This window comes from Astatotilapia calliptera, chromosome 6, assembly GCF_964374335.1.
Source record: "Astatotilapia calliptera chromosome 6, fAstCal68.1, whole genome shotgun sequence".
NCBI classification, from domain to species: Eukaryota; Metazoa; Chordata; class Actinopteri; order Cichliformes; family Cichlidae; genus Astatotilapia; species Astatotilapia calliptera.
This window is the reverse complement of record NC_137427.1, coordinates 13,738,244-13,754,596: the sequence shown is the minus strand read 5'-3', so window position 1 is coordinate 13,754,596 and position 16,353 is coordinate 13,738,244. Positions and strand designations below refer to the sequence as shown.

At 37.9% G+C, this 16,353-nt stretch overlaps 2 protein-coding genes across 2 annotated transcripts; both read right to left on the bottom strand.

Moving 5' to 3' along the window:
* Nucleotides 1-2,093: 2,093 nt before the first annotated feature.
* On the bottom strand, nucleotides 2,094-5,955 carry LOC113023410 (ecto-ADP-ribosyltransferase 4-like). Its single transcript, XM_026169409.2, has 3 exons — nucleotides 5,597-5,955; nucleotides 3,316-3,436; nucleotides 2,094-3,035 (listed from the first exon to the last, which is right to left on the bottom strand). The coding sequence occupies exons 2-3, from the start codon at nucleotides 3,427-3,429 to the stop codon at nucleotides 2,193-2,195; spliced, it is 957 nt and encodes a 318-aa protein (XP_026025194.2). The 5' UTR covers nucleotides 3,430-3,436; nucleotides 5,597-5,955; the 3' UTR covers nucleotides 2,094-2,192.
* A 3,534-nt stretch (nucleotides 5,956-9,489) lies between these two features.
* Nucleotides 9,490-14,370, bottom strand: ftr84 (finTRIM family, member 84). Its single transcript, XM_026169278.2, has 7 exons — nucleotides 13,639-14,370; nucleotides 12,738-12,833; nucleotides 12,319-12,552; nucleotides 11,924-12,080; nucleotides 11,770-11,826; nucleotides 11,602-11,655; nucleotides 9,490-11,500 (listed from the first exon to the last, which is right to left on the bottom strand). The coding sequence occupies exons 1-7, from the start codon at nucleotides 14,209-14,211 to the stop codon at nucleotides 10,968-10,970; spliced, it is 1,704 nt and encodes a 567-aa protein (XP_026025063.2). The 5' UTR covers nucleotides 14,212-14,370; the 3' UTR covers nucleotides 9,490-10,967.
* Nucleotides 14,371-16,353: the final 1,983 nt, after the last annotated feature.

The following is a 16,353-nucleotide window of genomic DNA, read 5'->3' as shown; positions in this document are numbered from 1 at the left end:
TCATAAGGTTAGTTAGTAGAGTTTCCAACGGCTCCTTAAAAATGGAATGGTCCCTCATTCAGAGAAAATATTACACGTTTCATATTGAGCTGAGAAGGAAAGCAGTTTGTCCCGGACTTCAGCTACAATGAAAAAGACACAAAGCTGGAGTTATTCTGTGTCTTTGCTGCACAGCTGCCTCTTCTTCTCTCATTCTCCCCCCTCTCTCTCCTGTTTCTACTTCAGTCATGAAACTGATCAGTGATCAGCTGATCGGCTTTTCTCTCTTGTTTGTTTATCGCCCACTTTGCCAGAAACAGGAAACTAGAGATGGCACGATACCACTTTTTTATGTCCGATACCGATATCATAAATTTGGATATCTGCCGATACCGATATGAATCCGATATAGTGTTTTTTAATCAACAAAACTGTTTTTTTAAATATCTTGCTGCATTTTGTATAAGTTCATACTCAAGTTTAAAACAACAACTAAACTAAAGCTATTCTGTTATACCTGTATGCAAAAAAAAATATTTCATAGTTCAGCAATACTGATCAATCTAATAAACTTAAACCTACACCATCCTCCCTATTCTGGTATTTTAAAGAGTACTTATTAATAAAATAACATACTCATGTGTTCAAACCCAAATGCTGTGGCTCTTCTGAAAAAGAAGACAACAAATAAGATATACTTGACTCACAACTCTTAAAGCAGATAATACATAGGTTAGCGATCCTCTAACTAGAGCAGCGGTCCCCAACCCCCGGGCCTCGTACCGGTACCGGTCCGTGAGTCGCTTGGTACCGGGCCGCGAGAGTTGAGGCTCAGGTGTGAAATGTATAGTTTTCAAGGTTTTTATCGGTTTTCAGCGTTATTTTGTTATCGTTTTTATCGTTTACTCAGTTTTCCTGGGTCTTTTCACGTGTGTTATGAATAAATTTTCTTTTTTTCGGTACTGGTACTAGTTTTATTTTGTTGTATTTATCCGCGACACCTTAAAGGCCGGTCCATGAAAATATCGTCGGGCATAAACCGGTCCGTGGTGCAAAAAAGGTTGGGGACGGCTGAACTAGAAGTATTCTATAACCCCCTCTATAAGATTTGCACTGAGAGAGACACGAAGGGACAAAATTAGAATGCGTGTATCAGAGGGACAGCTCAGGTAGAGCACTTTGGGGGAAAAGTTAGAGGCAAGGCTGAGATGGTTTGTACATGTGCAGAGAAGGGATAGCGGATACAAGAAATTGGACAAAGGTGCGTTGATATACAGTGCGATGTTGATGTAATGATAAGGTTAATCAGCAGGGGCACTGTCTTTAAGAAAGCTTATGGATGGCAAAAGGGGAGCACATAAAAGAAGACTGATCAGTGGTGTTGTATAATAAATTGTTTGGGGGAGTAGCTCACAAAGCACAAGTGGATGCTATGTTATTTTTAACAAGCACTAGGAGGACAACACAAAAGGGTGTTGAGCATTAGTTGCCAGGAGGAAGAAAAGAGGAAGACCACAGAGATGATCAATACATTTAGTGAAGGAGGACGTGCAGAAGGCTGTTGTGACAGAAGATCCCAGAGATGGGATGAAATGGCAATGTTGCAAATGATGCACTGTGCTGTGCTGCCCCCTAAAGGGAGCAGTCAAAGAAGGAAAAGAGCGTAATAAATAGAACAGGCTTTTTAGGTAAAAGGCCTGTTCAGTGATTTTTGGATGTGTTTGTGTGTCATAATTGAACTGGACACGATAAATGTAATCTATGATTATATATTATTTTACTAATTGTTATGAATATTTGTTCATGACAGAGTTGAAAGTAGAAGTTCATTAAAGAGAGAGAGAGAGTATATATATTGGCATAATTACAGGCACAACTGAAATACATACTTCTGGTAGTTTCCTAAAAAATATATTATCAAAACAAAAATACTTTATTTGAAACAACAAGAGAACAAACCTCACTGGGTCATTAAATGGTTGCCATTCAACTGTGAAAGACAGCGGTTATAATTCTTAAATATTTTTTCTGTGACTGTTGGATTAAAAGTCATTTTGGTGATGTAAAGAGGCAAAAAACTGTCAAAAAAAACAAAGGCAAAAGAACAATGTACATGATGTGACAAATGATTTTATTTTTTATGTATGTTTGCATGAATGTATGAAAAACAAAACATATACATGAAGAATAAAACACAAAATGCAAAGATCAGCCTAATATAATCCACAATGTGGCTGCTGTAACTTAGATGGAAAGGAAGAACCATAAACAGCATTGGTTTTATGGTACACTTTCACCAAAACAAAAGGCAACAAAAGACAAATTAGAACAATACAAATAATAGTAAAAATGACCCAAAATCCATCTACTACTGCAGATATTGGATGCAACATATTGCTTTCTTTGCTATAAACACAGTTCATATTGCTCGTGAGTCTATAGCTGATTCTGCATTCCTTTGTTTCTGTCTGGATGTCAGTGACTTTGAAAATCTCATATGGGGGAATTAGGACCTGATTTTTTTTTTTCAGGGCAGAGTAATATGTTATGTCAGCGCCAAAGCACGTTTGCACCTCAAAACATGAGATGTTCCTTGCAAAGTCCCACTCATCAGAGCCTAACATGAAGGTGCTAAACCGAACCTGTTTGTTAGAGATGTTCAGATGTAAAAGTGTCTCTGCTTGAAAATGTGTACTAACACATGTCACCTGGCTGTGTTTTAAAATCTGAATGCCTTCAGTTAGAAAAGAATAAAGTGAGCGTGACTCAAATGTCTCCTTTGGTTTCCCAGTTCTATTTGCAGACTTGAAGTTGAGGTTTACAGATTGCAACATAGATTTTGTGTACATATATAAAGCAGCAGAATGATCTTTCTCCAGGTGCTTGTGTTGAGGCTTTCTGGTGTGTTGCTCTGCATTTCTCCAGGCTTCACTGAAGTTTTTACAGCAGGATTCCCATTTTTGCATCATGGAATTATCATTTAAAACTGTAACTTCAAATACGCAGTCATAAAACGTGGCATCACTCTGGTAAAAAGTCAAATTCTCAGTAGATGTCTGAAATTAGGAGGAACAGCTTGTTAAAAATATCCAGCAGATGGCGATATGCATTAAATCAACAGCCAGCATTCATCTTCTTTTAGTCTTTTTTAGATAATGGCTTCAAGAATCACATTAATGGTGTAAAGATTTCAAAACACTGGCTATGAATATTATGATAAAGTGCCATAAAAGAAACCAAAACATAGAAAACCCTTTATTTTACATCTAACTTTAGCTTGAATCAAAAACAAAATAGTGTAAATTATGCAGTATTAAATAATTTAAAGTGGTATACCTTTTTAACAGTATCCTGCAGGCTGAATGGTAGATGTGTGACAACAAAAATAAGAGTAGTAATGGCACATATGATTGTTTTTCTCTGACACACTCGCGACACTGAAGAAGCCATAATTCATCTGAAAAAAAAAAGAGAATTTACCGTATTTCCCGGACTACAAAGCGCACCTAAATATTAGCCGCACAAGCTAAAATCAGGGGAAAATCCTGTTTTGTACATACATTAGCCGCACCTGACCAAAAGCCGCAGGTGTTTCAATGTTGACTTATCATATGTAAGAGAATATGCACAAAGGGAATTGTCAGGAAAGAGATGGGTGTTTGGAGACATCACTTTTATTAATATTTTGAAAAACAAGTTATGGGTACATATTTGCACATGTAGTACATAACAGTAACCTACAGCACACCAGAAAAATAGATTCAGCCTACCTTTTAGGCTCAGGTGCAGTGACACAGCTTTAACAAGAAGAAAAGTCAGTCATTCACCACCATCTTTCTCTTCTTCCTGCGCACTAAAACCACCAAAGTCCTCTTCTCCAGTGTCGGATACAAACAGGCTCAGGATGGCTTCGTCATCCACTCTTCTTCTCTCCTTCGTTGTCACTTTCAAAACCAAAGAAATCCTCATTGTCAGTGTCAGAGTCGAACACCCTCAGAAGGGCCGTGGCGGTGTCCTCCTCTCCATCATGCAGCAGTCCAGCCCTTCAAAATCCGTTGGTGATCGTGGATGTTTTCACACTTTTCCACGCTGTCAGAATCCACCGGTGGAGTTGGGCATAACTTGCAAGTTTATCGCCGCTCATCATCCACCCCTCCCGCTGAATGCGTAGCGCTACTTTGAAGTTTGTTTTTCGCGCTACTTCGTACGGCACTACGTTGCCTGGCGGACGGACATGTGACTAACATACCACTCTTGAACCCCGATCCTTCCGCCAGGCAACGTAGTGCCGTACAACAGCGGAACACACAAAACAAATCGTCTTACGATATGACAAAAATCACGGACAATCCATAGAAAAGCCGCACCTGACTAAAAGCCGCAGGGTTCAAAGCTTGTGCAAAAAGTAGCGGCTTATAGCCCGACATTTACGGTAGTTTAAAGTGAATTATTTGTGTTTTCTTTTCTTTTGTGGAATTAATTGGCAAACCTGTAAAATGTCAGTGTATGTCATGTATCTTGGCACAAACCCCCCACCCCCCACATATTTCACAACATGACTGTGTACAGTTTATTTGCTTGCTCTACACAATAGAAGTGTAATAAAAGCCTGTTTCAGTCTATATGTCTATATATACACATATGTCTAGACATCTATTTGCCCTATATATATATTAGTTTAAGGCATGCTGGGTTGTGTGATAACACTGTGGTGAATCAAAGTCCTACTATGTGAGAGAAAAAAGAGCTACTTGCATGAACTCAGCTTGTGTTGTGTGTCTTTGTAACTAAACTCTTTAGAAAATACGAATTGCCAGTGTTAGACAAAACAAAACTTGAAATGTTTAATAAAATACACCACTGCCAGAGGATCACATCATTAAATGTTATATGCACGGGTTTGTTGGTATGGATATATATATATAATTGTAGGCTGTGTATCCTTGAGGTGTTAATGGGGTTATTGAAAATGTGTATATGTGCGTATGTGTGTATATACGTATGTATGGATAGATAGAAACATATATGTGTATATATTTAAAAAATAATAATAAAAAATTACACATAACATATAATGTAATTGCAAGGAGGTATTTCTGTAGTCTATTGATACTAGATAGTGGAAAAGGGGTGGGATTAAATAAGCTTATGCTTCTTCCTGCTCCTTTTTGAACATGGACGTTATTTGGAGTTGTGGTTGCTCGTTTTCCTTTTGTTTGCTTTGTTCATTTGTCTCTTTTAATTCTATTTTTTTTTATACTTTTTCAACATGTTCAAAATAAAGATTCAATCAATCAATCAATCAATCAATATTCAAATTGATATTGTTGCAGCTTGTCACAATGAGAGAACTACGTAGGTCCTAAATTCCTGACACAGTCTGTAAGTACGTAATTCCTCTAACATCAATGTTTATAAACTGTCATAGACAAACCAAAATGTAAATAGAAAATTAAATAAATAAAGTTTTTCTCTGTAAGATTTATCTGAACATATCACAGTAAACAGAGGGTAACAACATACTGTAATGTCTCTGTATTTATGTGGAATGGCTAGAAAAGACATTTAAAATATGCATTTCAAAATTCTGTCTATTTTCTTTTTCTTTATTACTTACAATATTATGAACAGCACTACAGTTTAAGGTGGTCTTTTAATTCCAGAGTGAAAATGCTTTAGTTCCCTTTTTGTGTTTTACGGTTGAAAGACTTGCCTTGGTTTTCTGCTTGAGCTAGTCACCAAACAGGATTAGCTAGTATTACCACCTGTAGGACGTCCCTCTTTGAATGTAAACAGTGATACTGACAGAACAAGTGTGCAGGAAAGTTTTCACCCACACGTAGTAAGTACATGTGAATGTGAATCTGCTGCAAACTGAGAAAACAGTTCAAAGTAAAAATTAAAAAAAATTGTAAAAAGCCATTCACTGAATGCGAAGAAGTTAATCAACAAACACAAAATACTGCGTAGCTATCTCATGCAATCTAAGATCCATTTTAGCTCTCCAACCTTTGTGAGAGTGTAGAAGAATTTGCACACAGCATCAGATTTCTTTCATACTTTTTTACACGTGCTTGCACTTACTATTGTATAATATTTATCGATATTCAAACCTCATATTACTTCAATAAGAGTTTCTGTCCTGATGCATGCTCAGTCATCCAGGCAAGGAAATCCCAAGAAGGGACGCAGCGTCATCCAATTGACTTCTTCAGTCTTAGCTGACTGCAAGTTTCCCCACCCTTATAAACAGTACCTTTGCACAATGACTGAAACTAGCACCAGTGGCGAACAAGGGGCTGTGAGGTCATTACTTCAGCAAGAGTAATAAACGTAGATCCAGTGGCAGCTTGACTTACATGCTGGGCTTCCATCAGTTTACTATGAAAGACCAGAGGTTTATCCATACTGTGCATGCATAAACAAGAAAAAAAGCTTCTGGCTTCTCAGCTTGCCAAGCTTAAGTCATTGTTAATTGGAGATGGAAACACCAACAAAGCAGAGACAGCTACACTCTCCTATAAAATAAGTAGAGCTTTCATCTTATCCTGTCAGAATGTCATTGTTTTATATGTGAAGCAGACTAAATAAGGGTTATGTTTATATGTGCAGATTGTGATCCTCTAGTTAGGGTGATGTTGAAGCCTAGAAAAAAAGAGCCATGTATCAGTGTACTGGCAGTTTAGAAACAGTGCCATCGAGTGATCATAAATCATACATCACAAATGTACTCCCATTTGTTTTTCATTTTTGTATGCCATTACATTAGAAACAGCAATTTTATTTTTAAAAAGCCACCGAAATACAACAGCAACAAAAACAAAACAGTTTACTTCATACTGAAATATTTAGATCATTCACAGTCCTGTGTATGATCTAAATGAATTGATGTTGTTAAAAAGAATTAAAGCTCCTAAAACAGAAGAATTTTCCATTCCCGCAAATGTAGAGAAGGAGCTGTAGAAACCCAGTTATTAAAAATAAGCTTATGCAAATGTTAAAGGCACTAGGAACATCAGCAATGAAACAATGCAATGGGAAAGGAGCAATTATAAAATTATAATAATTGGCATGATTTTCATCATTCATCTCTTCAGTGTATTATTGTTCTTCAATAGAATAGCAATAGAAGAGCATTACAAAGAACAAAAACACATTTTGAAAGAAAAAACCCACATAGACATGCAAAGGGTTTGAATATGTGTACATAGAGTACATGCAAGAAACAGAGGCAATCAGCCAAGCAAACAACTATGCACCACTCTCTACAAGCAACATAACAAGGTGGACAACATTAACATAACACTCAATATAGATTAAGTCAGAAGACCAATGGCAAAATGAATGCTTTGAATCAGCCTAGTAATGTCAGTTTTACAAAAAGGATGTAGAATGAAGGAATAGAGACAAAATATATCTTAGCTATATCTTAGAAGAACATGGTGTCAAAGTGCCTCTGTCTCATTTTGATATTTGCCAAATAACATATACATATACATATAGACCCAGGATATTGTTGACTGCATTGTATGCATTCAGACTATCTAATTTAATTTGGCATGTCTGCAGAAACCCACGACCACTTGTAAGGTCTCTTTTAAGGTTTTACACTGCAGCACACAATAAACATGTCGTGCATACAACACTGCAATACTTACTATAGCAGTTAAGTTTGTAATAAGACCACAAATATTATTAGACTAAATGTGTACAGTGTAGCATTTGATAACACTTCTAGAGTAGTGTGATGACTGATTGCCTCTAACGCTTGAACATTTGCATATGGGGGTATGGCCGTGCTTCATGTCTGCATGTGTGAGGTCAAGAAATGGCTTTTGGCAAATACTCTTATCCTCAATGATAAGAAAACGGAAATTATGATTTTTGGTAGTAATGCCCTTCGTGCCAAACTTCGGGATGCCTTTGGTTTTCTCACTAGTTCTTTCTCTGACACTGTTAGGAATCTGGGTGTCTTATTTGACAGCTCATTTAAACTTGATAAACAAGTGTCTGCTGTTGTCAGATCCAGTTTTTACCAGCTTCGCCTTATTTCTAATACCAGGCATTATATCCGGTATAAAGACCTAGAAAAGCTCATCCACGCCTTTGTAACGTCAAGGCTTGATTACTGCAATTCACTTTATTGTGGTCTCCACTCTTCCCTTTTACATAGATTACAGACAGTTCAGAATGCTGCAGCACGCATTCTAACTAAAACCAAGAAGTTTGCCCACATTACTCCTGTCCTTGCTGATCTGCACTGGCTGCCTGTCAAATATCGTATTCAATTTAAAATTTTGTTGTTTACTTTTAAAATTACCAATAACACTGCACCAAGCTATCTTAAGGAACTTTTAAACCCATATGCTCCTGCTAGGGCTTTAAGGTCATCCTCACAGTTACTGTTGGTTCAGCCCAGATCTCGACTGAAAACTAGAGGTGATCGATCGTTTGCTCTAGTTGCACCGGAGCTGTGGAACAATCTCCCGATTGGCATCCGGGCGTCTGATTCTATTCATTCTTTTAAATCACGGCTAAAAACATATCTTTTTAAACTTGCCTTTTCTACCAGTTAAATGCTGGCTTGCTTGCAGTGACCTATTGACCTATTGTATTGTATTGTATTAAATTCTCTGCTATCTTTCCATTATTGGTGTCTTTTATCATGGTGGTACAGTCTTACCTTGCTATAACCTATGTGCTGCAGTTTACTCTTATTGGTGGCTTTTATCTGTGAACATAATCCGTTACTTTTATGTATTTGATGTTAATGTGTGAACTGTTTTATTTTTTATTGTTTTATGTAAAGCACTTTGGTATGCCCAAGGCTTTTAAATGTGCTCTATAAATAAAGATTGTTGTTGTTGTTGTTGTTATTGTTTTGTTGTACCTTTGGGTAATTTGTCATGCAAATCATCTAAGCAAATTGAATGCGTGTCCTATGACCCAAATTGGAAGTTAAAGGTAATAGCTTAAAAAAATATACAGTGAACAATAAAGGTAATCATTATTATTAAATGAGAAAGTTTATCTTTCTTTTTTCCCTCTGCTGATAAGGTTCTCCTGCCACTCAGATCCTTGACCAGAAAAAGCCAAAGAGAGCATCAGAGAGAAAAGAGGAAAAAGAAATAGGCTTTTTGTTTACTGAATGAGGTCCCTGTAAACCACATGAAAAAACTGCTGTAAGAGATGTTGTATGATGCAACATATTAATTAATTTCCTCTCAAAACATTATTATTTATGTAATTAATGTTATCTAAGAGGACATTACAAATGACTTGCATATTGTTCGAAATGAAAACAAATACTTCATTCGTTTCTAAAATGGTACTTAAGTTGTTAGCATCCTTTGATGCTAGATTAACTGGTTTGACTGGTTAGATTTACTGGAAAACAGAGAAAACAAAAGTGTCCATTTGAAATTCCATGAGCAGATGATAAATTATTATAAGAAGATATTAGAAAGCAAAATCACAAACACACAGAAACAAAACAATAACAAAGACACAGCACTTTCGCTAAATATAATGTAAAATTGATTGTTTTTAAGTACAGCAATGAATACCAAATAATAATAAAAGCTGTTATAACATAAAATGTAGCACATGCTATGCTTAGGACACGTGTATCTGTCTTTTTTAATGACTGACAGACTGCCCCTAATATTAGCAAATGACAAATTCAGATTTTTTTTATTATTAGCATCCTGTCGAGCTGCATCACTGTGTGGTTTGGAGCCTGCAATGCGTCCTGTCATAGAACCCTCCAACGCATAGTGAGAGCTGCAGAGAGGATCATTGGTGTCTCTCTCCCCTCCCTCCAGGACATTTACAGCACCCGTCTCACTAAAAAAGCCCTTTGCATAGCGGCTGATCCCACGCACCCAATGCAAAGCTTCTTCAAGCTGCTGCCGTCAGGGAGGAGACTGCGGAGTCTCCAGGCCAGGACCAGCAGGCTGAAGGACAGCTTCATCCATCAGGCTGTCAGGAAGCTTAACTCCCTCCCGATTCTGCCCCCTCTCCCCTCTCTCCTCCACGGTCTCAATGAACTCTGTCACACACACACACAAACACACACACTCTCTGACTCACTCACTGGCCTGCACCAGTTACCAGTCACTTTGTGGAGCATTGGACTGCCATTACCTCATAAGACTTTGTTGTTACACTTTCTCTTACCGTACATTACTAAATCTCCATTTGCACTATTTGCCTATTTGCACTACTCTGCCTGGTTTACACTCAATGTCACTTACCCATTATATTGTATATTGTATAGCTTTCTTGTTATATGTAAAATTGTATTTATTTAAATTTTTACTTTTTAATTATTTTACTTGCATTTTTAATCACTTTTATATTTAAATATATTTAAATGTTCATTTGCTATTTATCTAGGGATTGAGAGTAACGCAATTTCTATTCTCTGTATGTCCTGTACATGTGGCAGAATCGACAAATAAAGTTGACTTTGACTTTGACTTTGATTATTATTATCTAACCCTAGTATTTTTCTCTAAGCAAATATTTGTAGATTTATAGCATTTCTACATTTAATACATTAATTCTAGAAAGTTTTACCTTAAAACGCATTTATAATTCAAAGTAATTTAACGTCCCGTGCTGACCAGTGGTTCAATTTCTTACTTTGCAGGAGTGATTTTGAGATGTATCCATGACTCCAGTGATATCAGTTTACATGTGCAAAAGATAGATCACCTTCTGACCAGACTAAGCCAGAGGAAAGATTGTGGCTGGGTGTGGTCAGAGATAATTTGACCCCGTTGCCCCAAACTTGGTCCACATTTGTTGTAAACAGGCAACTGTTTACTACGAAGTTTTCCTGGTGTAAATTTTGTTGTTGTATCCTGTGTATTTTGCTAGTATAACTGGTAGTATATTGTATTTTGCAATGTATGTCATTATTATTTACATATTGTATCGGTGTAAATTCTTTACTGGTAATGGGTAATTTTTGCACTTTTTAGTTAATAAGGCTGTTTTAGCTGGCAGAGGGTAACTGAGGAACCTACACCAAAGCCAGCATACAAAGGCTCGGTAAACTGAGCTTTGAATCTGTGGATAGGTGTCATAGTGCCTGACACTGAGTAAAAGGCCACTGTGTTTCCAGGATAATCTAGGTACACACCAATGCGTGTAGCCCTACCAGCACCAGGAAGGTCTCTGTCTACTTTCTTGTGCCAGGCAGAGTAACCAGAGTCTGAGCAAAGGAGACTCCAAGACTTGTCATTGTAGCCAAGCAGGCTGTGTGAATTCTTCCCTTTACGGCTGATACTCCTGTAAGCCACCCCTATGGAAAATTCTCCACTCCATTCAGCTTCCCAGTAAAACCTGAAACCAGTGAGAGGCTCCTTGCACAGAACTTGGGAGTAGCCATCAAAGCGATCTGGATGATCTGGGTAAAACTGGGTTGTTTTCTTCCGGGTGACCTTCTGATTCCCATCTGTCAAAACCAGCTCTTTATAAACTGTGTTAAGATCAAAGGACAGCTTGCAGGCATCTGAAAACACAGCCACAACATACATTTATAAATGTCTTCTGTTTAGATAACATTAAAATGTTGCTCTTGAGTACTAATTCTGAACCATAAAATTTACTTACATCTCAAGAAGTCTGTTCTGTTTTTTGGCTCCTGAAAATCTACATTCGAAGGAACTGTTTAAATATAAAAACATAACATATGTTATAAAATGTGCAACAATATTATGTTTAAAAAAAATTGCCAGCCATGTACAAAATAGCACGAATGAAATTATTCAGCTCACTTACCTTTGAGTCGTTTGCTTCCATTTCTTGGCAACAATATGTACACGGGAGTTTCGCTCACTGTAAAAATATAAATTCAAGTATATATGGATTGCAGCAAAAACTAGTGAGCCAGTAAAAGGTAATTGAAGTGTTAACAATGACTAGTGGAACAAACCTGTCTTGGAGAGTTTACCCATTTCCTTTTTACAGATGTCATCCAGATTTTCTTTCATGTCACTGGCCGTTCTGCTCATCTCTCCAAAGGAGAACTGAGGGTTAATTAGCACTTTGGGGACCATGGCCTCAGGAGCAACACACAGGGTTGGGAAACTCTGTTTTTTATCGAGAAAAAGAAGTGTAATGATTTTTTACTAAAAACATAAATATATACATAAAGAAGTCGTGGTGTTGTTTTGTGTTAGTCAGTGTAACGAGGTAGCAAGAAATGCTGAGCATGCTATAGCAACAGGCGCTGGAAGTGATAAGTACATTAACTGTTTTTTCTGTGCTACATTACAAAGCAAGAAAGACAGAGATGAATTATTGTAGCTCTGGCTGATTTTCCAGTACCTGCAGAAAGTAAATGTTGTCCTCCGTCTCGAGGATCTGCCGTAATTCTGCATCTTGACGTTGTAGCTCCATTATCTCCTGCTCCAGACGATCCACATAGCCTTCAGCCTGTGACATTGCTGATTGCATGTTGGCCATTATCATCTGATTGATTTCAGACTTCCAGCGTTCAACTGCCTGCAGCATTTCATGGAAGGTCTTGTCACTTTCTGCCTGTGCTCGCTGGGCTGCACTCTGAAAGGTAAAGACAGTTTTTTCCAGGAGCTTTTAGTTACAATAGTCATCCTTGATATTACCACTGGATTCCTTTATATAGTGGTATTAACATGTAACAGTTCTGTAAAAAAAAAAAAAAATGAGACCATGTCAAATTTACTATGAAGAAAAGTAATTTATGTTGGACCAGGCTATGATCTTACTTTTAGAACATCAATATTATGCTTAAGTTCCTGGAGCTCCTTCATCCTCTCTTGAATGATGTTCTGGACTTCAGTTTGGGTGACCACCAGGACTTTCTGATAAAAGACAAGAATACAGGATTTTATCACTCTAGAGCAAGGGTCTCAATCTTTTGGCCCGGAGGCCACTTGCGGCCCGCGTCACCCCTACTTGTGGCCCGTATATTGACGTGAAGAAATATAATGCAATTTGGCCTTTGAAGTTACTTTTATCATTAGGGAGGATTTGTATGTTGTTAAGCGTAATGTTAAAATAAGGTATTCAAAGGGCAAAAAATGATTTAATATGAAGGCAATATAAGCAGAGAGTGCAAACATGTTGAGGGATTGGCTGTGTTAGTTCAGTGAGAGAGTTATTTGTAAAGAAAACAATTTTCAAAAGCAGTTAAAACTAAAGTGTACACTTGTGTCTGCATTTTTTTTTGTTAAATATGAACAAAATTATAGCAGAAATGCTGCCATGTGTCTGGCCAGAAAGAGGGTAAAAGTTTGTTATTTGGTTGTTCAATGAAAGGCTTCAGTTAGTTAAGAGCGAGAAAACAATTTGCGGTCTTGTTTGCAGTTTTGTCTTGTTATACAATATTTGAAATTTTGAAAAAAATAAAAGACTACATATTTGTCAGTGTTTTCTTCTTTGTTTTTTTGTTTTTGTACTTCTCAAACACTAAAGCGGCCCTCCAATGAGATGACAGTGACAGCAGTGACCCACAGCTCATTTGAGACTCCTGCTCTAGACTCCAGAATGACTCTTTTCATCATCTAATGTATGCAAAAACTGATGAAAACGTCATATCAAAATAAAAAGAGTATTAAAAGATTTTGAGATAGACTCAGCAATAACAACAATAAAAAAAAACCTCACTTGTTTCTCATTGCGTTCGTCTTCTGCCGAGGTAATGTTGTGGCTGCGGTGCTCTCTGACAGTACACAGCACACAAATACACATCTGGTCAGTGCGACAGAACAGCTCCAAACCTTTCTCGTGTTGTGGGCAAATCTTTCTGTCCAGATGACCCATCTCATCTACGAGTTTGTGCCGCTTGAAGGTAGATGACTCATAATGAGGCTTGACATGTGTTTCACAGTAGTATGCCAAACACATCAGACAAGACTTGACGGCTTTGTTGCGACGGCCAATGCAGAAGTCACAGTAGACTTCACGATTCAAGTAGGGGAAAGGAGTAAGCTCTGGAAGCTCTCGTTGTGGCTCATGGTATACATCTGGCAGGTTTCGCTTCAGGACAGGCCGAGGTGTGAATGTTGCACGGCACTGTGGGCAGCTGTACACACCAATGTGGTCGAACTGATCCCAGTAAATCTTGATGCACTCCAGGCAGAAAGTGTCACCACAGGGGATAGTGACTGGATCTCTCACTGTGTCCGCACATAGAAGACAGAAAGCCTCTGGTGGTAATGGGAACCCAGAATCAGCCATAATGCTCAATAAGATCAATATGGAAAATTATTAGGAATTCTTTGTGTTGACTAGATGTCCATCAAATATTGGACTGGTAAGTCCAGTGTTGTCAGTCAGAATGATGTCCAGAAAACGTCCATCCAGATAACCTGCTGTGATCCTACCTCTCTTCAAACCAGATACTGCTGCTTTCTGCTGACATTTAAAGGGAAGGCTTTGTTTCTACAGTAAACAACCTGATAATGTCTTCCCACACAACACCTTTCCCAGCATGAGTGAAATCACTCTGGTCTTCACTATACACTGGAATTGGCCTACCAAGCAGGGATTTCAGGTCACACAGTGAGGTCAAGTTGTCAGCAAAATAAACTTTACCGTTGGCTATCTGTCACGGTTCTGGGTCTTTCTGACCCAGCTTTTTGAGTTCAAAACATAAGAACAAGAAGTTCTTGTTCTTATGTTTTGAGTCCTTTGTTGTACTGTTTCTTATTTCCCTAGGTTTCAGTTATGGTCATCATAGTTTAGTTCTTAGGTTTTGTAATATGGCTTCCCTGTGTTCCATGTTGTGTCTACTGTGACTTTTTGTACCATGTTTCGGGTTCCTATGTTCTGTCTCCCCAGTTGCTGTTAAGTTTACGTGTCTAGAGTTCAGTCAGTGTGTTTCCTGTTTTACTTTGAAGGTCCGTGTATCATGTCAGTGTTTCTAGTTTTGCTTCCCTTTTCTCGTCTAGCCTGATTACTCCCAGCTGTGCTCTTCTTCTGTCTTTCATTCCCTTGTTATCCCTCAGTGTATTTAAGCCCTGTGTTTCTCTTTGTCAGTGTCGTAGTCTCCCTCATAGCTCTGTGATTTTCCCTGTGGCTCCTTGTGCTAAAAACGAGCCTCGGAAGTTCTAACATCCTCAATTAAAATGGTTTAATTAAATCAATAGGCTTAGTCAAATTTCCAAATATTTACTGCTGCCCTAATTTCATTCTTTTGTCAAACTTACATGTTTCAGACCAAATAATTTTAATATTGGAAAAAAACAACCAGATTACATGTAAAATTCAGTTTTCAATAGCTCTACATGAAACATTTATTGCTTCTGAAACCTAATAACTGGTTATACCACCCTTGGCAGCAAGAAAGTGCAGTCATGAGTTTGTGATAACTGGCAATGAGTCTTTCACTTTGGTGTGGAGGACAAAGAGAAGTTAAAGACAAAGCTAAAATAAAAATCACACATGTCAGGATCTGTAGAACCTCAACAACAGATGAGACCAAACTCACTGACAGCTGTCCATCTGGAAAGGTTTTCTAGGCCACTTCTAAACCTTGTGCATGGTGACGCATGGACAAATGTGTCACTGTGGAGAGACGGTGAGAGCCACCATCCACAAATGAAGAAAACAGTAGCAAAGCCCCCCAGGAGTGACTGGCCTACAAAAAGTACTCCAAGAACACGTCAATGAATCATCTGACTGGACGAAAAAAATTATCCATGGGAAAGTCTCCACTGACCAAAGAACTCATTTGAGACTTGAGACCTTTGTCTCAGATCATTAAACAAAACATGTAAAGTCCTTGCACCTTTTCCATTTGACTGAGCACTGAGTTTCATGATGGTGTGTGATGTCAAAACAGTTTTCTCTGTTATTGCTGTGAACAAAATACAAAACGTGGGTTCCCACATGCCTCCATTGGCACGTCAACAAAAAGGTGAAAAGAAAACAAAAACAGTGCTGACATAACAATATATTAATCTTTAATTTTTACATCATTATTGTAAAAAATATATATAAATATGTAAGATTGGGGCCTTTTTATTTGAATTTGAATATGTTTTCTCTTCCCCCTGTGTGTACGTTATGTCTGTGTACACTATCCTCCTCCCACAGTTTGTAGACATCCATGCAAGCCAAATAGTAATTATAAATTGGCCAAGCATGTGAGAATGCATGTGTGTGTGTGTGTATCTGTGTTAGCCTGTCTAACCAAGCACTGCCTAACATAGTTAAGGCTATAGGCATGCCTATAGCTAGGATAAACCCAGCCTGCCTGTGAAACACTAAGAACAATGACTGAAATAAAATTAAACCTTGAAGTTATGGGATATCTCCAAGTGGCCAAAACAATCGAATGAGCTTTCACACAGTGAAAGCCAGCAGCCTCAAGCAATT